At 35.7% G+C, this 24,594-nt stretch overlaps 1 protein-coding gene across 2 annotated transcripts; it reads right to left on the reverse strand.

Annotated features, from left to right (window-relative positions):
• Positions 1–8,984: 8,984 nt before the first annotated feature.
• On the reverse strand, positions 8,985–24,261 carry TMED5 (transmembrane p24 trafficking protein 5). Of its 2 annotated transcripts, XM_016197181.2 has the most exons (6): positions 23,793–24,261; positions 18,253–18,350; positions 14,814–15,003; positions 14,645–14,649; positions 12,900–12,937; positions 12,160–12,319 (listed from the first exon to the last, which is right to left on the reverse strand). In XM_016197181.2, exons 1-6 carry the CDS (start codon positions 23,979–23,981, stop codon positions 12,258–12,260), a joined length of 582 nt encoding a protein of 193 aa, XP_016052667.1. In that variant the 5' UTR covers positions 23,982–24,261; the 3' UTR covers positions 12,160–12,257. The 2 variants fall into 2 exon arrangements, with proteins under 2 accessions (XP_016052666.1, XP_016052667.1); XM_016197180.2 differs by lacking the exons at positions 12,900–12,937; positions 14,645–14,649 and having other exon boundaries at positions 8,985–12,319; positions 14,820–15,003; positions 23,793–24,225.
• Positions 24,262–24,594: the final 333 nt, after the last annotated feature.

Here is a 24,594-nt window from a genome sequence, read left to right on the forward strand (position 1 = left end):
TGCTTCTGTATTTGCTTGAAAATACACACTGGTGCAGTAGATGACTACTTTTATTTAGCCCAGGGAGCTAAGGATTTTCCAATTCCATTGTAAATTATGTTCACTTGCATCGGTCTTTATAAAATTTTACTTTCGTATTTCTCTTGTTCCCCAAATAATATTAATAGTTATTGCATGTTCATCTTAAAGGATTCTTAAAAACTTACCTGTTCAGACTGCTTGTATACTTTATACTTGAAAGACAATATACCTCCCTCTCTCCACCCTTACCCCAAAGTTAAAAAAAATTAAGACTTTTCAACTATATTTTTTTCTTACTTACATAGAAGGTGTCGGGCTTCACATAAAAGGATTTTCTTTTTTTTTTTCCTAAAAAGCTTTGTCCCTAGGTTACAAAAAGAAAAGATGGAAAAAATATTATACCATACTCATTTAATTCTATTTTTGTTTCTAACACATTTTTATAAATACCCTGATAATAAATGATAAATAGGGGTTCTTAGGCCTTGAAGTGATCAAACAAGATCAGAACCTGAGCTTTCAGAGTTATTTTATAAACTAATGTAAGGGTGATAAAATCAGATCTTGCTAGGCATATTTTGTTACTATAAGTGTTCAACAGAAGTGCATGTTCACTAATATATGAGTTGAGGGTAACCTCTCCTATTTTGTAAGGTATATCCAACTAGGCATGTTTGGTTTTTATTGTGTATATAGAAGATTTCTGTTATCAGTGTTGGGGGCTAGAACTAAATCTGTTTTTTTGGGCTACTTGATTGAGTTTCTACTAGATACCAATAAGTTTTGATTGAAACATAATCTGACTTGCATTGTTATAACAGACTGTTTTATACTGTGGTTCTAGAGTTGTTAAAATGAGGATGTGAAGGCAAAGGAAGATATCCATGCGATTTTGGGAAATAGTAAAAAAAAGTGCCCTCTTTGTATGGGGATGTTTTCCTCTTTACTGATATTTGAGTATCTCTATGAATACACACTCCCAAAAGTCTCCCTTCAGTTTCTTCTGTGGCAGTTATTAGTCATGTCCTTTCCTCAGGAAAATAAAAACTTGAAAGTTAAATGTAAAGTGAGAATTTTATCTTATCATGGATTCTTTTCTAATTAATAGGGTTAGAAACCAGATGTCTGACTGATGTAAATTTGGAGGTGGGAGAAGCTGTGAAAGTAAACTGGCTCTCTGAATAACCAATAGGTGGGAGCAAGTACACTATTTGTAACTTTTAAGTTACAATGTCAAAATGTCTTGGAGAAATAGCTAGATTAATATATTATGCTGTCTTTATATTTGAAATTAGAGTAAGACTGCAAATGAACTGGCTCACTTTTTTTCCCCTCCCCTCCCCTTCTTTCTACCCAACAAAATCCCTCTTTACTTGCTCCCCTTAGAGATGATGGGTATTGAAGCTGGATACTTCATAAAATTGCTCACTTTTACAGCATCTTCCAAGAAGTGTGATTTCTCATTCAGGAATATTTCCCGTTGGATTTAAGCAAGCAAACAAATGAACAAAACCTCCAAAAATGATAAAATGTACATATTGGATAAAACAAAAGTATATTTTGTCATTATCATTAGCCCAATTTCTATTCCTTTAGTATTCAATCCTTTTTTTTTTTTTAACTCTTTGACATGCTTTCCCCAATGAGTATGATGTAGTCAGTCACTAAACTGGCACAAATTGGTTCATGGGAGCCAAGAAAACCCTAGTAAATTGTTTGTGACCCTCCAGAGTTTAATTCTACCCAACAAAAACGTTATTCCTTAGTATTTAATTACCTTTGTGTGTTTTTTGGTTTGGTTTTAAATTGGAAAGTCTTTTTTTAATGTCCTGGTTGATCATTGGTCAACCAGAATTGCCAAGGATTTGCCTGGCCTAATAGGAAACATGAGTTTGTTTGAGCTTAATATCAGTACAAATATTTGTAGAGAGACTATACTAATATTTATTATGGACAAAGTAAAAGATAAGGCAGGTAGGTTCCCAAAAGTAAAGTTAGGTTTAAAAGCAGTGGAAGAAATGGTGAATTTAAAAAACATGGTTTGCTTTGGGCCCATATTGTCCTGGACATGGTTATTTTTGAAAAATATTTTTTTATTTTTTTATTATAGTTGACATACAATATTAGATTAGTTTCAGGTGAACAACATAGCGATTGGACATTTATATTTATATAATGTACGAAGTGATCACCCTGATAAATGTATCTGACACCATACATAATTATTACAACATTATTGATTATATTCTCTGTGCTGTATTTTATATCCCCATGACTATTTTGTAACTACCAATTTGTACATTTTTAAAATTATTATTGATTTCAGAGAGAGAGAAAGGGAGAGGAGGGGAGAGAAACATCAATGATGAGAGTCATTGATTGGCTGCCTCCTACAAGCTCCCTACTGGGGATTGAGCCCAAAACCCGGGCATGTGCCCAAACCGGGAATCAAACTGTGACCTCCTGGTTCATAGGTCAACACTTAACCACTGAACCACGCCAGCCAGGCCCAATTTGTACTTCTTAATCTCTTTCCCTCCCCCCCTTCCCCCTACCTACCTCCCAGTAAAAACATCCTTGGTGAGAATTTAAAAATTAAAAAAAAAAAAAAATATATATATATATATATAGATATAGATATAGATATATATATATATATATATATATATATATATATATATATATATATATATATGAGGATTTGGGGAAAGGGCTCAGTAGGTAATAGGTAAGGGGTCTTTAAGTTTTGAGGACCTGGGAGGCTAGTGATATCATTAAATAGAGGAAACGAGGAGCGGAGCAGACCTGTTCAGAGAACAGGAAGGGAGATAGGCTTGGTTGGAATAAAATGTGCTTGGATGTAATGGAAGAAGTGAGATGTGAAAATAGGATTGGATTATGAAACAAAGTACCTTAATAACTGCTATCTCTGTCAGGCATTTCCTAGAAGTTTCTGTATTTTATTAAAAACTTGCTCATAACCATTCTTTGAGCAAAGACTTAGACTCAAGTTTCTTCATGGTGGTACTGTGGCAGGTATGTAGAAAATTTTTTGTAAAAATGTGAGTTTTTTCTTACCTGCTAACCATGATATTGGAATAATAATTTAGAGCAGATTTAAGATTATTAGCTGAACCAAAAAAGTATATATTTTTGAAGCATTAGTACCTATATTTATATTGAGAAACCATTGTGTTGTTTTATTTGAAAGCTTTTACTCTGAAGCAAAAGCAGCAGGAAGTGTTTCCAAGAGAATATTTTGTGGAGCTTTCTAGGTAGATACTCTGTCTGGATTCAAAAGTCCAGCCTGTCCGGTGTTGCTCAGTGTTTGAGCATCCACCCATGAACAAAGAAGTCACCAGTTTGATTCCCCGTCGGGGCACATGCCCAGGCTGTGGGCTTGATACCCAGTAGGAGTGCAGTAGGCAGCCGATCGATGTTTTGTCTCATCCATCTTTCTGTCTCTCCCTCTCTCTTCCTCTCTCTAAAAAATCAATGAAAACGTGTGTGTGTGTGTATTTTTAAAGTCCATACTGTACTTGTATTAAAAGCAGGTTGTAATAAAAATCAAACCTGAAAATATTTTGTAAAAAAAAGTTGAAAACAAGCTAATGTTTAAATAATTTTAGTTTTAAAATGAATGAGGAAAAGCTTCTGTCCTGGGAAGAAAAATTTCACAATAATACTTAAAATATTGATAAGATATTCAGAGTGATGAGTAAAAATGTCAAATGGTTGTATTGGCTAACACTGGAAAGCAACATTAAAATGTTTCAAGTAGCTCTGGATGGTTTTGCTCAGTAGTTAAGAGTGTTGGCCCAGGGACCAAAGTGTCGTGGGTTCTGTTCCTGGTCAAGGGCACATACCTGGTCAAGGGCACATACCTGGATTGCAGGTTTGATCCTTGGCCCTGGGTGTCCTTCTCCCCTCCCCACTTTCCCTTCCCCTCTCTCTAAAAATCATTGGAAAATATGTCCTTGGTTGAGGATTAATAGAAAAGTAGTTTCAAGTAGTTAGTGAAATTGACCTTTTAAAAATTACACTGTTTACTTTGTCTATGGTATTGAAAAAGACAACTTTAGGTTTAGAAAATAACAAGCATTTGCTGTAGTCTAGTAATAGGGAAACCTTGAAAACTAAATATGACAATCAACAAGTAATTTATTCCCTTTATAAGGCAACTACAATAGCCTCCAATTCTGGATTTTCTTGTAATAGAAATTATTCACATCTGGGATGAAAAATACTCCTTTTCCTCATCTAAACCTGACTTAGAGGAAATAATGCTAATTTGTTTGTAAAGTATTGCTTTTCTTCTTCACCTTAAATTGTATTTTAGCTGGCAACAAAAAAGAATTAGTGAAGCAGTTGTAAGAGAGGGGATGCGGTTTAGAAGAAAGGGCAATGGTAAGGAAGGATGAAGTAGATGAGAAAAAGGGAAATCTCACATCAATTGTTTTTTTCCCCCCAATAAAAAAGCTTTACTATTTTCTAACTATGATACAAAAATATTTCTCGGTGAAAAATGCAGACAACACAAAACTATAAAATATTCTGAAGATCTTCCGAGTTCTACAGTCCAGAGAAAATGGTATATAAGCCTTAGCCTTCTAGACTTTGTCTTTGTTTTGTTTTGTTTTGTTTTTACTAATAAAGGATCATTCATGTTGTTTTGAAACTTAATTTTTTACTTAATAGTAAACAGTGTGCTTCATCTTTGCCCCAGCAAATACTGTGTCCTAACCACTGGGTGCGGTGGATAGAGTAGACACGTTCTCTGCTTTCAGGTTAGCGACTAGTAGAGGGTTTATATATGTTAATTATGATATAGTGCTTTGAAATTGAAGTATAGGTGCAGCACATATGATGGACACAAGGTGAATTTGAGGGATCTTGCCAAACTTCTTGGAGCAATGAATGAGAAAGCTGACTTGGAAAAATTAGTAGCTGATAATTTCTGAATACTAGTCTCCCCCCAATTAAACTATCAACTCTTTAAGGGCAGATTCTTTGCTTTTCTGTTCTCCAAAGTCGTGAACATAGCAATACTCAAGTTTTTCTTATCCTAAAATATTAAACTTTGTCTTGGGAGTATTGTGATGAATGTAACGTGTTAGGTGCTGTGGGGATATAAAAGTATTGCATCCTGATCTTCGCTAGGGTGTCAAAAAGGAAATGCTTTCCTTTGGCAACATATGGGGCATCTGCATAATATTTTATATCCTTTCCCTGTTTCTGTCTAAACAAACTGATCTTTGTTCATTCTTTTCTCCTTTGCTGTTTGTCCAAAGAATAGTGAAATAGTTGCCGCACATTTGGTTTTAAACTTATGTCCCTTTGGTATTTAAGAATTTATAGTAGTTCGTATTATACTTAATAAGTTGCTTCTCAGTTGCATCTGCTGTATATTCCTTAATTCTAAGATTCTTTACACAAAAAGACTTTACCTTTTTGGGTGAAGGAATCATTATCCTATGTTCAATATTTTCCATATACGTATGTGCCTTGATTGTCCACTGAAAAGTGACAGCATTTGAAAAAAATCAAGGATAGCTTCTCTGTTGAGATTCAGAATGATGATTCTGCAACACTTGGCCAATAGGTGTGGTCTTCCCATGGCTGTGTTCTAATAACCACTTCATAGTATAACCTCTAGACAATATTTTAGAATATAGAATTGCTTCAAAAAGGAAAAATGTTGACTTTTGATTCTTTCCTATTTCATATAAAAATGACCAGACTCACTCAACCCTTAAGTTTCCTGAAGAATATAGTCTTTCACCATTTTACTAGTAACTAAATTCTTAATTGAAGTAATACCCAAAATGACAGTCATTTTTTCACTGAGAATTTTAGGTTTAAAATGAAGCTAGGGTAAATTGTTACACTTACTCCTGGGCTTGTTCAGAAATATGTATATTACCAACATACTAATATCTGTTTCAGGTGTAAAATTCATCTGCCCATTTTTGTGTTAAATTTTTATTTTGAAATAGACTCACAAAAAGTCTCAAAAAAATATACAGGGAGTCCTTTTGTGTTCTCTTTCCTCCAATGGTAACATCTTGCATATAGTACAATATCAAGTCCAGAAAATTCTCGTTAGTACAATCCACAGAGTTTATTCAGATTTCACCAATTTTACAAGAACTCATTTGTGGGCGTATGTATAGTTCTATGTAATTTTATTACATGTCGATTTATGTAACCACCACAATTAAGACAGAAACAATTACTCTACCACAAGGCTGCCTTTAGAGCCACATTCCCTTTCCTACCTCTGTTACTAATACCTGCTGACCACTAATCTGTTCTCTCTGTAGTTTTGTTATTTCAAGTATCTTATGTAAAAGATATCATACAATGTGTAATGTTGTAAGATTGATTTTTGCCCCCACTAATCTAATTCCCTTGAGGTCCATCCAAATTGTTGCATGTATCAGTAGTTGGGTCCCTTTTATTGCTGCGTAGTATTCCATGGTGTGGATGTACCAAAGTTTAACCACTCACGTTTCCAAGGACATTTGGGCTGTTACAGATGAAGCTACTTGTATAACATGTACCGGATTTTATTTCAACATATGTTGACATTTCTCAGGGATAAGCATCCCAAAAGTATAAATGCTGGGTTGCATGGTAAATTCATGCTTAATTTTATAAGAAACCGCCAAAATATTTTGCAAAATGACTCTACCATTTTATACCCCACTAGCAATGTCTGAGTGACCCAATTTCTCTTACATTCTTGCTAGCATTGGATATTGTAACTTTTTTATTTTAGCCGCCCTGGTAGGTGTGTAGTGATCATCTCATTGTGGTTTTAACTTGAATTTCCCTAATGGCTAATCATGTTGAACATCTTATTTGCCGTCCACATTTCTTAAGTGAAATGTCTGTTCATGTTGTTTGATTTTTGTTGTTGTTGAGCTTTGAGAATTCTCTTATACATTCTAGCCCTTTTTTGGATATGTGGTTTGCATATATTTTCTCCTCATCTGTAGCTTTATTTTTTTATCCCCACAACAGCATCTTTCATAGAGCAAACGTTTTTACTTTTGATGAGGTCTAGTTTATCAGTTTTTCCTTTTATGGGTCATGTATTTGGTGTAAAGTGTAAAAACTCTACCCCTAGATCCTGAAGATTTACTCTTTTTTTAAAAAAAAAAAGCTTTATAGATTTTTTTACATTTAAGTTTATGTTTTTACCTATGCTTGTCCCAATTGCTCCAGCAGTATTTCTTTAAAAGAATGTCTTTTCCCTACTGAATTGCTTTAGCACCTTTATTTAAAATCAGTTGGACTTATTTTGGTGTATTTCTAGAATCTGTTCCATTGATCTTTTTGTCTATTCACCCACCAGTACCACACCATGTTGATTATTGTAGCTTAATAGTAAGCTCTAACTTAAGACTTCATTCTTTTTCAAAACTGTCTTAGCTGTTTAGTCCTTTGCTTTTTCATATAAAATTTTTTAAAACATTTTTATTTCAGAGAAAGGAATAGAGTCATTGATTGGCTACCTCCTGGACGCCCCCTGCTGGGGATAGAGCCCACAACTTGGGCATGTGCCCTGACCAGGAACTGAACCTCGATCTTTTGGATCATAGGTTGATGCTCAACCGCTGGGCCATGCTGTCTGGGCTCCATATAAACTTTTTTAGAATAAATTTGTCTGTCTACAAATATAAGCCTTGCTGGGCTTTTAAAGAATGTTATAGATTTAGGAAGAACTGACCTTTTTACTATGTTCAGAGTTCCAATCCATGAACATGGTACTTTTCAGCATGTAGATCCTGTACATGTTTTGTTAGCTTTATACCTAAGTTTGTCGTTTTCTTTAGAGTGATTGTAAATGGTAAATTTCATTCCAATTTGTTTTTTAGTATCAAGCAAGAATTCCACAAATTACAACTCTAAAATGTGTCCTTTGAAGCTCTGGCATTACTTTCAGCTTTCTCCTACATATGGCATTACTAGTTGTTTTAAATTTTAAGTGTAGAAAGGCTAGACTAGTCTGTTCTCCCACTTGATGTCAGATGTAGGAATAATCCCTTTTTATAACATGATTGTTATTGCTACTTGAAAACTTACAGGATTGGGAAGTAGTCTCCTTATAAATAAGGGAGTTCATGTCAGCATAAGATAACTGATTCTCATTGTTCATTTTGCTGTTGACTCATGGTCATTAAAGGCCTCCAAATTTTTCACCTGCCCTCCATTTTCTTGCCTTCCTCTTTCACATTCAAGGATTGAGTCCATCTCAGAGTGTGCCCTCTTTCATGTATCATTTTGGTCTGGATTCTTGATTCTGTGCCCTTCCCTCAGATATATATACATACTATAAGTGTGGTGTGACTCCAGTTTCTAATGACACAAGCTTTCCAAAAGCCCAGACACCCAAAAGTGATGGGAGTGTAGAAGTAGAAAGGTGCCTCAGGAATTCTACTGGCTTGTGAATAAGGATTGGCTTGTTTAGGTGGTGTGAAAGGAATGACCAGTCTCCCCCACGTATTGGACAGTGATATGGTATTTTAACTGAGTTTTAAGATCTTGATATTTCTACAAATGAAGAAATAGGCTCAAAGGAGTTTTGATTTCCCAAAATTACCCAGCTAACAAATGGTCCAAGGGTAGTGGACACCAGAACCCTAAATTGTGTTGGTTAATTTAAGATCCTGGAGCCATACTCCAGACCTAAATGATTTCTGTGGCGGGGTAGAGGAGCAGAGCAAGCTCCTTGGGTGCTTATTTAGCATTCTAAACTTTCAGAACTGGTGATCTTTGCCTCTATATTTTGAGTACCTTTTAGTTACAATGCACGTTTGGGCAACAGATGAATAAGTATACATACAAACAACTCCAGTGCAGGATAGAATGATATACAGTAATAAGCAGTGAAATATGGGTTTTCAAAGGGAAAGGAGAGCAGGTGAGATCAATGAAGACGAAGGATTTATGACTGGTAGATGTTAGATTTTTAAATTTTTATTATATATACTCAGTGCAGTATTCATTTCTCATTTAATACGGTGGTTCACAACTATAAAGCAATTTGAGCAACAGTGCATTATTATACTTCAGATGAAAAACCATTACATGCTGACTCAATTTCTTTTAAAATTTCATTTGGGGAGGCATACAATTATAGGTCTTTGTCAATTACATAGTCTTTGTGAATTTTAAGTCAGAGTGCTTAAGAAGGATAAACATAACATGAAACTACATTTGAATCTGTAACATTTCAATGCTATTTCAATGGCTTATTTACCCTCTGTTTTGACATTCACATGAAAGAAAAGCATATCATTAATGATCCAAAGGCAAATCTGAGTGAGATGCTAGGCCTTAGTTAAATATTGTAGTACTTAAAAAGTTTAATTAAAAAACCAAAGACAAAAAGCTGTTAATAAATAGCTTACCCAACTTTAGCATAATTTTAATTTTGAAAATGAATACTGACATTAAAATCATGAAGCAAATAATATAACTTTAGAAATATTCAAGAATTTAGTCTTGCTTACAAATTTTACTTTTTTGGGTTAATAGAGGTAACATGCTTCTTAATCTCTTCTCACTTTGTGTCTATAAAAATAAAATTGTCCTCAATATTCTCTTTTCCAAATAAGGCCATTATTATATAGTAAGAAGTTACTGAATCATAGGTTTAACATCAGTGGCACAAATCATATGTAGAAGATGTAAGAAATCCATTGTTAGGTAAGTAATAAGAGTGCAATGTAGTAACTAGCCATTCAGAAGAGGTAGAATTCTTAATCACAGTTTTGTAGAAAAGATGCAGTAGTTTGTATCTGTACTATTTTACTAGTTATAGTACTCTAAGTTTGCTTCTCATTTGGCAGTTAACAGAAGGGGGGGAACTGGAGGGCTCTCCGGAGGCAATGATTTTTTGGCCATTGTTTTGCGTGTGTTACAACAGGGACTATTCCTGGACACCTAAAGCATTTTCTTGGCCAATGAAAGTAATTGATCATATGTGGCATTTATCTCATTTTTTAAAAGCTTCAGGGCAGGGAAATCTAAGTTTCTATTCTCCAAAGGGCATAAGGAGGAAAATAAATCTCTTTTTATACCATTCTGAATGTAAATAATACATGAAACCATTCTCTCTAGGTATCAATTACTGCTTAACAATTCCAGCAGTACTAACCTACAGAGGGGTTCTATACTCAAAAGTTGACTGTTTCTAACTCATATTTGTCATAAACAATACTACAAATGGGTATAACCTAAAAATTCAATTCATGATGTAGCTAAATTACTAATATTTGAGTGACTCCACAGACAACAGTAAGCGAGGCTGGCACAAACTTTAGATACTCACATATGGAGTATTCAAACTTAGGATTCTGTAGGTCTCTAATCTTACTTGAATGTCAGTATCAATAAAATGATCAGGAAAGTGATTTTATGAAAGTTATAATAAAAATTGTAATAAGTATGTATACCCAGTGCTAAACTACAGTAGGGTTTATATTACATACAATGTACCTGAATACTTAGATTATTCAAACAGAATAAAACAGTTGTAAAAAAATAAAACTCATAGCCAAGTGATGTTTTTGTAGTTAACTGGAAATTACCTCATGATTTGTATTAGGGTTGGATCATTATGATGAGCCAATCAGATTACAGATACTAACCTAAATTCTTTTAAAATTGATTTTATTAGTCCTTACTGGTTTTGAGAACTCAAAAAAGAAGATACTAATTTATGTTAGGCCCAGATCCTTTTAGCACTATTTCCTTTACAACTGCTGGTAATGATGTATCCAACTCAATAATCATGTTAAAATTAACATAACACTGTTGACAACATAAAAACAAAATTATTTCTCTCACATTTAATTTTAAAACCCTATACCTTAGTTAGGGATTAGACAGAATATGTCCTTGAGACATAGCAACCTTTAGCTATTTATTCAAAGAGATAATTTGACCTAATTTTAGTCATTGTGACTTAGCATTTTAAAGAATTATCACAATGTCAGCTTTTGGGAATGTAAGATAAGTATATAAAACTAATACTTTTTGCTAATATTTTTAATTGAAATATATTTGGTTATAAAAGTCTCACAAATCTTTTTCACAGCTATACTTCTATTTACAGTAGAAGAGGGACGCATATGTAAAAACAGAAAAGTTGGGTCTTCTAAAGATATAGTGAATCCATGATTAGGTTAATTCTCCAGATGATTTATAACTTCACATATTGAAAACGTCTACAATTAATTTGTAATTACTACATTTACAATGCAACTTCTGGGTAAGATAATCTTTTAAAGACATTGTTCGGCCCTGGCTGGTGTTGTTCAGTGGTTAGAATGTCGGCCTGCACACTGAAGGGCTGCAGGTTCGATTCCCAGTGAAGGCCACGTACCTGGGTTGCAGGTTTGATCCCCAGCCCTGGGCCGAGGCATGTGTGGGAGGCAACCAATTGATCTGTGTCTCACATTGATGTTTCTCTCCCCCCCTCTCTCTCTTCCTCTCCCCCTCCCTTCCTCCCTTCCACTCTCTAAAAGTCAATGGAAAACATATCCTTGGGTAAGGATTAACAAAAACAAAAAACATTGTTCAGTCCTGGCTGTTACAGGTTCCATCCTCAATAGAGGGGAGCGTGCAGGAGGCAGCCAATTGATGTTTCCCTCTTACATCAGTGTTCCTCTCCTCTCCTCAAACCAATAAATATCTTAAAAAAAATACAAATACCAAAACATTGTTTGGTGTTGTATTTAGGCCCGTAGTTCGTTTATTTAAATCACCTATGGCATATTTGCAAATTTTTTTTTAAACTTAGGAAAATGCCATTATTAGTATGGCTTCATTCAATTATACCTATAATCTACAAAATATTTGTTATACACTTCAGTACAACTGGAGCAATAAGATTACTTGTACAGATGAAAATGAAGACTTCTTTCACATTAAAATTATAATTGTTTCACACTTATGGTAATAACTAAGAAATTTTGGAAAATACTATTAATGGTCTTGACTGTAACAACAGTTTACTGCATTTTTCTGTCTTTTTCAATATTATTAAGTACTCTGATATGGAATTTTAAGTTCTACTTTTTCTCTTATCTTCAAATAGACTTTTCAGCATATAAACTTGAATGGCTGATACCACCACCATTACCACTAAATTAACCAGAGACCAGAAGTTGACTCTATCAAAGTTGCTTTCTTGTATATTTCGATCACGAGCTTCAAATGCTCTAAGCAGAGTTTGGATATGACCACTTTTGCTTAGCCTGGACTTGATACTGTTGATGGATTCCTGGAGAGAAAGAAAATAATTTTACTATAAAAGAATGCTCGGTAATTTTAAGTTAATTTTAAAATGTGTTTCACAGTACCCTCATATTCATATGAGTTTTATATCTAAACACAATGTTAATTAAGGGACAGATGCTACTTAGATTACCTAAAGTTCTTCTATTAGGTTATGTCACAGTTCTCCTGATACATTTAAATTATTGTTTATAAATAGTTATTTAACAAAGGAACAAAGCTATGAATCAAAACTAAATAATTAAATATATTTGAGCTGGCACAGTGCCAGGAATTTTACATACATTATTTCTTTCTTAGCCCTCACAACCATAAGAAAATGACTGTTTTAAAAAACTGAACTGATAAGCTTTCAGGTATTTACCTTTATATAATGCATTGTGTGTTAATATTTTTTTCTTTGAAAATCTGGTCCAATATATTATCTAGCAAAACCCCCAATGTTTTTATCTCACAAAGTAGTGAAATTAGAAAATATTTCAACTTTATATGTCCATTCTATACACCCAGAAGTATAACCTATTTTTTATAAAAACATATTCCAAGATCACATTAATTAAACTTACCAAGATGCATTCTATGTTGTATATCTTCAGAAAAACTACTTTATAGAAGGGAAATGGTCAGAAATCATTTGAAAACTAACTATAGACTATATGAATATAAGGTAAAATTTAGTTGAGATTTCAAATGATGTCAAAGTTCTTTTGGCAAAGTAAGAAAATCCAAGAAACGGATTTTCCTAGAGACTTATTTGCTTAAAATCCTTATTTAAGCACAAAATATACTCAAAGTTTCAGACTGCTATGCTAAGCCTGTAAAACAACATAATATTTATCACATGAGCATATTTGTAAAGAAATATAAGTATTTTCCAGAAAAGGGGTTCAGATCCTAAAAAAAACCATGCATAGTTCTTTTCAATAGCATAATGATAGTCATATATAAAACTATTCAAGTTTGCTATTGTGATACAAAATTTGGGGGGAGTAAATGGAAAAAGCTCCTGAAAGACACACTATTTTTTTTAAGGGATCTGTAAGTATTTTAAGCCATATTTAAATCTAAACTTTTGGTCATTTTGTTTAACTGTGTGAATAGAGTCAATCTCTGGAGAATGCAGTGAAGTGCTAATAAGATTTATAACTACTTGTATTTTGTTGTTGTTGGCAAAAGAAACTTAAAATGGAGGAATATAGTTATATGATTGAGATTTTTTAAATGGGTGGGAAGACTAGACTACAGTGGAAGTACGGATATAACATTCCCATTTTAATTGTAAGCCAGTACCTTATCTAAAAAATGAAATGGAAGGGAAAAGGAGGAGCTAGGAGCTAGATAATAATATCTAAGTCATCTTCTAGCTCTAAATTTCAACTAAGTTTAATACACATACGAAATCATGATGAGATCAAAAATTGTCATGGTAAAAATTCATGCCAATCAAACTTTATCTTTTCAGTTTGTATTCACCGTAACACCAGTGGAAAAGGTAAGGAAACTAAGATTTATGTACTAGACACTGTTTAAAGCACTTATATGCATGGTATATCACATTTCATCCTCACAACTCTATAGAGATACCGTCCCCATTTTGCAGGTTTGGAAACCAAGGCTCAGAGAGCTCAGTCACCAAAGAATTACACATGTGACAAAACCATTTAATATTCTAACTTAAGCAAACTGATCTTTGTCTCTTCTGATGTAATTTGATCATTCCTTTCCTAAGAAACCTCAATCAAAATATCACATTATTTTTAAAAAGTTCAGGTGATTAAGAGTATTATAACTGTTATAGTTTCAAACTTGCAATCTATAGGAATTTCTACAACAAAGTAATACATGCTATTTACAAATATCACTGAGTAAATTCTATCCTTTGGTTACATCTAGCTGTGGCTGAAGGGTTATGATCTTTCCCTCTGTCACTGGCAGTACTATTATTAAATGCAAATAGATTCTTATACATGTACATTTCCTTATGCATGTTTACAACAAACAAAGCATAAAGAAATTCAAACAAAGAAGCCATATCCTAAGTTTATCCTCCTTAGTGCTAGTTTCTGATAACTGCTAGGTCTGGTTTGAGTAGTATTCCCAAATCAAGTAATATCAAATTCCATGCTATAAAAACTATGATTTGGGAAAAATGCTTGTACATCTTAAGTTTTCACAAATTACTCAGTTTTATTCTATGTGCAAGTATGCTACAGATCATTACATTCTTCTGTTAGTGAACATTCTAAGGTGGTTTTATAGTTAAGAACCTGTATTCAAATTCTAGTGCTTTCTCTGGTTATGTGACAGAAACATTACCTAATCTCCCTCATACAATTTCCTCATTGGAAAGATGGAAATAATCCTGATACACTTAAGTAAGGATTACATGAGATAATGCAGTTAAAGTACTTAGCTCAGTGCCTGTCACACAGTAAGGCCTCTAGATGTTAATAATTTTTATTATTTTATTAATAGACCACACTGACCAGGATGTCTTCCAGTTTCATATCCAACATATCCGTGCCAGTAATATATTTCTTCCAGTCTTCTTGTTCTTGCTCCTGTTCTCCCATATTATCCAGGATTAACTCAAAGAAAATCACCTTCTCAGAAATTGTGCTGAATGTATTATCAAAGCAGAACATGTAGTCACCTACTTCCGTCTCTACCCTGCATTAAAAAAAAGATACACCTTTAGTTATCTGTACTTACATTTCAGATAAAGGGAAAATTACAGATATAAGAAATAATGGCTTATAACAAGTGGACAATTTATTGAGCGACTTCCTTAGTATTTAAAAAAATTTATAATTTTTTGGGAAGAGGCATGTGGAAATATACAGGGGTGGCCAAAAGTAGGTTTACAGTTATAATACAAATAAAGACTATAATAAATAAGAATAAACTCTCTCACATACTCACAAGCGTAAACCTACTTTTGCCCACCCTTGTATATTCAAGTACTTGAAATGTGCTTGGCATTATGGTAAATGATCTTGACCTAATTTTTTGGAAAAAAACAATTAAAAACCTAGGTACATGATACCTCACAATGAACTTCAATATTTATTTATCTATTATTAAAAGTTCAATTCATATAGATATATCACTACAAACCTCCCCTTCAATTGAGATTAATCTGTAAAATGAATTTTGTTTTATTTTCAAAAGCAATGATGGATTTTCCTAAATGCTTTCTTCCAGGCCTCCTACTGACTAAATACATCTCTGCAATACACTTAGGGTAATACTAATTCAGTTGTCTGGAAAAATGTATTTATATATAACTCCTCATTACAATGCAGCACTAGATAAATAGGTATTTAATCTCTTTACTAACCCTGATTTCTAGGAGGACAGTATTTGTTTTAAAGAGTTAACTTAAGCCTTGGCTGGTGTGCCTCAGTGTCAGAATGTCAACCTGTGCACGAAAGGTCTCGGGTCAATTCCTGCTGAAGGGCTGCAGGTTTGATCCCCAGCTTTGGTCTGGGCATGTTCAGGAGGCAATCAATGTGTATCTCTCACATCGATGTCTGTCTGTCTCCCCCCCTCCACCCCTTTCTAAAAATCAATGGGGAAAATATCTTCGGGTGAGGTTAACAAAAAAAACAAACAAAAAGAAGATTTAACTTAAAAGAAAAAACTATTTCAATGTTATAACAGATTTTAGTTGCCTTTAAAGATAAAATTTTTGTTAAAATCTAATTTTTAAGAAGTAGATTTGGCTCTAGCTGGTTTTGCTCACTGGTTAGAGCGTCTGCCTGTGGACAGAAGGGTCCTGGGTTAGATTCCAGCCAAAGGCATGTATCTCGGTTGCAGGCTCGATCCCCGGCCCTGGCTGGGGTACGTGCGAGAGGCAACCAATCGATGTGCCTCTCTCACATTAGTGTTCCTCTCTTTCACTCTCTCTCCCCCGTCCACTCTCTCTGAAAAGCAATGGAAAAAAATATCCTCAGGTGAGGATTAGAAAAAAATTTTTTTAAAGTAGATTTGTAGATTTGGTGTAGTGATTAAGAGTTGGACTGCCTGAGTTTTAAATCCTGGCTTCACTGTTCACTAGCTGTGTATCCTTCCATCAGTTTACTTAACAGCTCTAGGCCTCAATTTCCTCATTGGTAAAATGATAATAATACCATGTAACTCATAGGACTGTGGTGAAGAATAAAATGTAGGAACACATGTAAAGTGCTGAGAACAGTGTCCTGGCACATCAAAAGAACTCAATAAATGCAAACTTTTATAAACTCATTTTTGTCTCCCAGTGCTTTAATGAGAGGTAATTCTATGTACTAAAGCAATAAAATACCTTTTCCCCTAAGAGTCAATATTAATTTATCTCTAAAAGAAAGTGGAAAATTGGAGAGAAATAGATTGACAGAAATTATATACATTTTCTATATTCTGAAATACAAAGATGAACTACAGTTTTTAGTATTTATATATTTATCAAAGAGAAAGTATAGTTAATCCCAAGTATATCAATCTAAACTGACTTTTTAAATTACTATTTCTCTATTAATAGTTTGTGCAAATATATTTTCTGAGCTCTACATAGGTAAAATGCCATTTTACAGAGCACTGAAATGAATATCTTAAAAAAATTATGGTGGAGACATATTCCCACTCATTCATTCATACATGTATTCAGTATTTACTATCAGTTACATGCCAGGTACTTTGGTTAACAAAGACCAATAATTATAATAGTAGCTAGTACTTACATGTGTTATGTGCCAGGGATGTTCTAAGCATCGGATGGTAGAAAGTAAATATTTTGGTCCATCCTGCCTCCACTTAATAAATGTATATCCCTGCAGACTTATTTAACTTCTCTGAGCCTCCTTGTCTGTCAAGAATCCTTATCTGTAAAATGGGAATTAGGGAATCAAAGAATCTATCTCACAGTGGGTTGGAATAATTAATGTAGAAGCATATAAAATGCAAGGTCTAGTTTATGACAAATATTAGATACTCCTAATTGCTCTTCTTCCTATAAACTCAGTTTAGTTTTAACACAACAATACTGTGTAATGAAAGTGCTAAAGTAAAATGAAAGGGCCAGGGAAACACCAGTGACAGATGAAAAAAGGGAAATGAGATATAAGACGAGAATATATGGCCTGGTTGTCAAACTTAAACTGAAAGTGTTATAACAAGTATTTTCTTTTTATATGGTTTTCTATGGTCAGATGTTTTACTTTCAGGTCTTCTAAAGGTCTAAAAAAGAGTGAGGTCTGAGTAAACTATTTTTACATAAACACACAAATGTATTTTACTGTTGTTTTAAAGAAGAAAAGAACGGACAAAGATGATATAGCCAGCAACTTTAGGATACATACCTGAATAATAACTTAAAGTTAAAATGGAAAGCCTGTGCTAGCCAGAAAGGCAGGTTCAAAATGCTGCAATAGATTGCATACAATACCTAAGGAATACTCATCTATTAAACCAAAGCAAGGAAAAAATTTAGTCAGGATCAATACAAAATGCCTAAAGAAAAAGATTAATGGAAAACATTCTAGTTTTTAAAAATAGACCACTATCAAGGACTATTTAAAATGTTCATATGGCATCCTGGCCAGTGTGGCTCGGTTGGTTAGAGTGTCATTGAGTACACCCAAAAGGGTTTTTGGGCTTGATTCCTAGTCAGGGCACATGCCTAGGTTATGGGTTCAATCCCCGGTTGGGGTTTGTATGAGAAGGCAGCTGATCGATGTCTTCTCTCTCTCCCTTTCTTTCTCTCTCTCAAATCAATAAGCATGTCCTCAGGTGAGGATTAAAAATAAATTAATAAAAATAAAATGTTCATAAGGAATCACTTAATACTGACATTTGGTATCAAATGTGCTAAATTTCTCTGCCCTGCAGATAGCTCACTGGTATTATTCAGCCCAAGGAATCAACTAAGAGACTGCTTACGTGTGAACTCCATCTGATTTTCTTTCTTCAGAAACTAAAGTTCTTCCTTCTGGAGAAGTAAGAGAGAAGTCAATATCTAATCCTGCTCCATCTAAAACCTGTAGAATAATACAGAAGAGAAAACATATATTACCAATTCTGAATATAAATTATATAAAGCAGATCATATGATGAAGATTTTCTTTATAAACCTAGAGGGGTAAGAAAGTCAATGGACTCATTACGGCTAGAAAGGAGCAGGAAGATCATCTAATTCAATTCCATTAATTTTTGGAATTGGTCCCTTTCTTACCAATTCCTGCTGGCTATCATGGAAATTTAGGCCTTATAGGTATTACTGGAATAATCTTCCTAAAAACAGTGCCTTAATTGGGAAGCCCTTAGAGTAAAAAGAAACACAGAAGGGAGTTCAAACTGTGGACTTTTTACTTAGGCAAGTTAGGGTATGCTATGTAACTTTTCTGAGTTTGTTTTTCTCTCCAATAAAATAAGAATTAGCTACTCCTTAGCCTAGAACTCAAGACCATGATCTGACTGTGACTGACTTCCTCCACACATTCATCTATTATTCCCCAATATGAACAGCATATTCAAGGTAAGCTGTCTACTTACTGGCCAATGAACAATCTGTTCCTTTACAATCCCAAAATGTCGTCCTGCTGCTGCTGAGAAGAGAGCAGCTCACAATTACAGTTTACGCCACACACTGTCTTTTCAGTGCTTTATGTGGATCAATTTATTCCTCACAACAACTCTAAAACATAGGTTGTATTATTGTTTTCATTTTAATAAAAAACAAAAAAATGGAGGCACAGAGAAATAATTTTCCCAAGATGATAGAGCAAATAAGGGGCATGGCCAAGAAATACGAACTCAGCAACCTCCCTCTAATGGCTACTCTTTTTCTTATATAACGCTCCGTTTTATTTTTCTTGGTGGCTTTAGTGGAATGATATAAAAGATAACCTACCTCCTGTGCTCTACATACTGATCAAAAGAACTTGTTTCAAATGGCTAGTTAAATATATACAATTCTTTTTCTTCTTTAAATCCCAATGAAATGAAGAAAACATAATACAAATAATCTATAACAACACTGGAAATCTAGGAAGCCTGTTAACAGACTTGAAGAGGAAGGTATTTCTGGAAGATACTCTACTGAGCAAAGGCTATATCTAGCTACCAATATCTATTGATCTAAAAACTCTCAATTAAATGTACATTACAAACAAGTGTAATGTTAGAAGAATGAACATGGATGGAGATTAGAAATCAGAGAACTAGAAGGAGCCAAGGAATTCTCAGAACAATGTGAAAAAGTATAAATGAAAAGTAAGAGGAAAATGGTAAGACCTGTCATGAAGGACAGAGCTAAAGACTTAAAATTAACCTTCTAATAAGCATTTCAAAAGGAGAGAACCAAGATAAATGAAGGGAGGAAACTATCAAATAAGAGAATAAAAATTCCTGTTTCAAAAGATAAAATTCATTAGACTGAAAGGGTTTAATAGATGGGAAGCAGTATAAATGAAAAAAGATCTAAAAATCCTCACTTTTCCAAAGGATTTTGAAAGAACCATCTAGAAACTTCCAAAACTAGCAGTAGAGAATCGCAAAATAACAAGAATTGGAACTGACATCGAATTCTTACATATAATATGCAAAAAAACACAGTGGAGGAATGTCTTCAATGTTCCCGAGTAAAACAATTACAGTATTTACGGAAGTGAAAGCAAAAAGTAAAGCCATTTTCAGATATCCAAGGACTCAAAACATTCTAAAAGAATTACTCACGGTTATCCTCCAAAAAAGGTATCCCTTAAATCAGAAAATGAGCTATAAAACGAAGCAAAGATTTCTTTTTTTTAAAAAATATATCTTTATTGATTTCAGAGAGAGGAAGGGAGAGGGAGAGAGAGAGGTAGAAACATCAATGATGAGAGAGTCATTGATTGACTGCAGCCCGAAACCTGGGCATGTGCCCTGACCGGGAATCGAACCCTGATCTCCTGGATCCTAGGCCGATGCTCAACCACTGAGCCACACCCAGCTGGGCGTAAGCAAAGATTTCAACAAAACTAAGTTTAAAAGATATTTTTGGTAGTGGCTATCAGGCTTAGTGAAATTGTTAGAAATGGTATTTAAGAATACAGAATCTGCCCAGCTGGGTGTGGCTTAGTGGTTGAGCATCGACTTATGATCCAGGAGACTGGAGTTGGATTCTCAGTAAGAGCACATGCCCTGTTGCCGCTGGAACCCTGGGGGTGGGGGGGTGCTGGTGCCAGCCAATCAATGACTCTCTCATCATTGATGTTTCTCTCTCTTTCCCTCTCCCCTCCTCTCTCTGAAATCAATAAAGATATACATATAAAACAATACAATATCATTCACAATAAAATGAAAAAAAAATACAGAGGCTAACAAAAATATATAAAATACATATTTAAAATATGAATTATTTATTTAAAACACCATAATCCAAAACTAAACTCCCCCATGATTTCAATGGAATGGGATGGGCAGGTGCCACTTTCTCCTGTCTGTATGCTATGGTAATAGCGTTTCAATCCCTCAAAATTAGTCTTCTGTCTTATTTCTCAATGTCTTGTCATATGCTGTTCTTTTTACCCATCACCTTGTTCCACTCACCCCCTTAGTAAGCCTGATTCTTCTATATATCTGAACTCTACGTCCTCTGGGATGTCTTCTCTCAATTCCCAGATTAAATCAAATCCTCCCTTTAAATATTCTCATAGCTGTATGCATTTAGCTTCATAGCACTTATTAGAGTTACAATTTCACATTTATTTGTGTAATAATTTAAGGTCTGTCCCCATACAAGACTGTATAAGGGATTTTTACTCACTATTGTATTCATAGCACCTAGCATAGTACCTATATAAGTTAAGTGCTCAATAAAGATTAAAATTTTTAAATGAATGATCTGTTTTATTCATAAGATATATGTATTGGCATTTAAAAATTTTGAGAACAATATAATGTAAGGCTTGTCAGTTATCCTGAAAGTGTCCTCCTAAACCTGAAAAGAAAGGGTTAAAAATTTTCAGTTTGTTACAGTAACCCAAGTGCAGGCAGTTCCCTGAAATTTTAAAAAGGAAGACAAAAACCGGTTGTTTATACTTGTTGGAAAATTAATCACGGAGTAGGAAAATGCAAACAAAGGGCTGAAGATGATTTCTACCCTACACTCCTCTCCTACATTGTCTAGGATTATAGAAATTAAATGATTTTACTTTTCTCCCCAGTGAAAACAATTAAATAGTCAGGGAGAAAGAATGCTTTGGGGGAGTAGTTCTTTTAAAAGTGACTAAATATACAAAATATAAAGCTAAACCAAGCCAGCTATATAATAACACTAGAAGTGTAAATGTAAAAAAACCCTAACATTCATTTAATATTTACTACCTGTCAGAGATGGACTATAAACACTTATTAACTCATTTTTTTCAAATCTATGAGGTAATTACTATTATCTCTGTTTTACAAGACAGAGGTTTAAGTATCTTGTCCAAAATCACATAGATAGTAATCGAGAGGATTTCAACCCAGGCATTTCATCTCTAGAGCTAGAGCTCTTAATCATAAGAAGTCAGTAATTAAAGTTAAAATAGATTTCCTCCCTAACACCTGGGTACATACTGAGGAATTTTTGAATACAAATTGTTGTCTTACATGGACCACTTTACTGATTTCCTTGCCTCTAACTTTGACCTCCTTAAACCCATCTTCCACACTGCCCAGTGATCTGACAAACATTTTTGACCCTGTTACCATGCTGCTTAAGTCTTCAAAGGCTCTTGCACATAATAAGGACAAAAATACTTAATATGGTGCACACGGCTACGGTGATCCATGATAAAACCTCCAGACCTCTCTCATCTCTCTTTCTTTTACTCACTCTAGACTTCCGAGACTTAAAGTCTAATAAAAACTCAGCAGTTGTAACGTCCACTACATACTGCCCACAGCCACAAAACCACCCCCACTATGCATTGTCAGAACCCTCTATTCATTTTATTCTTTTTCCTGAAATGTACCCCTTTCCTCGCATTCTTGTTTCACTTAAGCATCTTTCTAGATTCAAATTTATTTTCTCCAGGAATCCTTTTCTGAAACCCCAGAGAAGTGGCCCTCCTCCATTAGCACTTAACCATATACTTTATTGCAATCACCTGTTTATGAGCCAATACCCACCCACAATTAACTATTTCAAGTGCCCCTTGAAAACAGGGACTCTTTGTTTTTAATCCTACCTCCCCAATTACTGGCAATGGTAACTGCTCAGTGAGTGAACTTGTAACTAGACTGAAAATTTAAAAAATGTTGATGCCTAGCTGGTATGGTATAATGGTTGAGCATCGACCCAGGAACCAAGAGGTCACAGTTCTATTCTGGTCAGGGCACAAGCCTGGGCTTGTGGGCTGGAGGCAACGATCAATGATGTTTCCCTCTCATTGATGTTTCTATCTCTTTATCCGTCTCCCTTCCTCTCTCTCCAAAACTCAACAAAAACATTAAAAAAAAATGTTGAGGTCTGAATTGGGTTTTACTAACTATGTGACTAGATACTTTACTCTCTATGCTTACCTTATAAATTCTAAAGTCCTTTTGGATTAAAATTCTACATAACTCTATTTTGCTTTATATGTGACAGTACCTGTTACTGAAAAAAATTCCCTACATCAACTTTCAAAAATTGACATCTGATTATAAATTAAATAACTTGTAAAAAAATTAAAAGATGAACCACACCAACGCATCTGTTTTTGCAGTGCTACCTAGAGACATCAAAATTAGCTGTGTGGAACTAACAAGGTTTCTTCTAGTAAATTACCCTCTACCAGAAGACAATTCCCTATATAATATTATGGAGATTCTAAAAAGAAACCAATGGTATTGAAGAAAAGCTTACAATGCTGAATGAAAGGTTATAACGTTTTAATTAGATCTTATTTGATTAAAAAAATATGTAACTGATAAGGAAATGTACCATACATCAATAGCCCCTTTCACAATATTCCAAAATCGGATTTAGTGGTAATCACATGGTCACAATTCAAAAATCTTAACTGAAGCAATCAATGACAGTTAAGATTTATAATATCGACGTTGGGTGAGGCGCGGTGGTGTGAATAAAATGAATGTCATCATCTCGTCCAATGATAAAGGAGAACGTGTATCAGTCCTGTCTTGTGAAATTCTCGATACTTGGAGTGTGTACTGACTAGCAAAGCGATGGGCAAGTTATGAAAGAGGAAAACCACCGACATCAGCAGCGCTGGCCCTCCTCCGACGGGAGGAAAGGGGAAAACGCAGACAGTCGACTCCAGGTCCCGCCTAACTTCTCGGTTGCCGGCCCCACCGAGAGCCCAGCCTGGCGCGCCTGCGCGGCGGCGGCGGGCTTCCCGGGCGGCCCTCGCCTCTCCACCGCCCGCGACGGTCCACAAGAAGTTTCCGAGCGGGTGAGAGGCGATGCAGCGAGGCTAGAGGAAGGACGCGGGCTCACCCTCCGCACTTACTTGATACTCGATCTCCAGAGAGGCCTTCAGGGGCATGGGCTGGTAGAAACACTCCTTACGGCCGGCCGGAAGGGTAAACGTGAAGTCGCTGTCCAAGGAGTGCGTGAAGCCCGCCACCCCCGGCAGCAGCGCTGAGGGCAGAGCGGCCAGGAGCAGCACCGGCAAGGGCAGCCAGATCTTGTCGCCCATCCCTGCCGGGGCGATCTCCGGCTGGAAAAGGCGTGGGAGGTGCGGGTTCTTGGCACGCAGGCTCCGCTTTTCCCTCCTGGACTCCTCGTGGTTGGGAGGGAAACCTGGAGGCTGAGAACTCCAGGTGGCGGCCGCGGCGGCGGCAAACACTCCCTCCTAGAGGGATACACCGGCCTCGCAAGCTTAAGAACTGAGAGGGCGGGACCCGCAGTCCCTTTCCGCACCCTCCTAGGTCTCGGTTCCCTTTGGCCCGGCTGGAGCACCGCCCGCTACACACGCCGACAGCCGCAGGTTCCCATGGCTTCCCCCACACCAATGGGCGCGTTGGGGGTAATTGTGGGAAATGTAGTTCCGAGCGACAGGGGCCAGACGCTCGCTCAGACCACGATCCCCGACATGCCCCGCGCCTCCAGCCGCGCTCTGCGCAGACTCTGAGCGAGGGGGAGGGGGGTGGGGGCCGGGGGCGGTGCTGCGGCCTGGGAGGTGCGTCTCCAACGGTTCCCGCGGCGGTTCGAACTCTTCGCAGCCGGGGTTCTCCGGTTCCCTGTGTGTTTTGTCGGCCAGTTCCACGCCTGGGGCCCGCGAGAGGGTCGGAGGCTTCCGAACGCCGACG

The sequence above is a fragment of the Miniopterus natalensis genome, chromosome 9 (assembly GCF_054644295.1).
Source record: "Miniopterus natalensis isolate mMinNat1 chromosome 9, mMinNat1.hap1, whole genome shotgun sequence".
NCBI lineage: Eukaryota > Metazoa > Chordata > Mammalia > Chiroptera > Miniopteridae > Miniopterus > Miniopterus natalensis.

Bases quoted from the DNA above. Each gene is read 5' to 3' on its own strand.
- TMED5 (XM_016197180.2), bottom strand. From the start codon at position 23,981: ATGGGCGACAAGATCTGGCTGCCCTTGCCGGTGCTGCTCCTGGCCGCT. The intron at 18,351-23,792 runs GTAAGTGCGGAG...ATTATTCTACAG, and splicing joins CTCTGGAGATCGAGTATCAA to GTTTTAGATGGAGCAGGATT. The intron at 15,004-18,252 runs GTAAGCAGTCTC...TTTTTAATGCAG, and splicing joins AAATCAGATGGAGTTCACAC to GGTAGAGACGGAAGTAGGTG.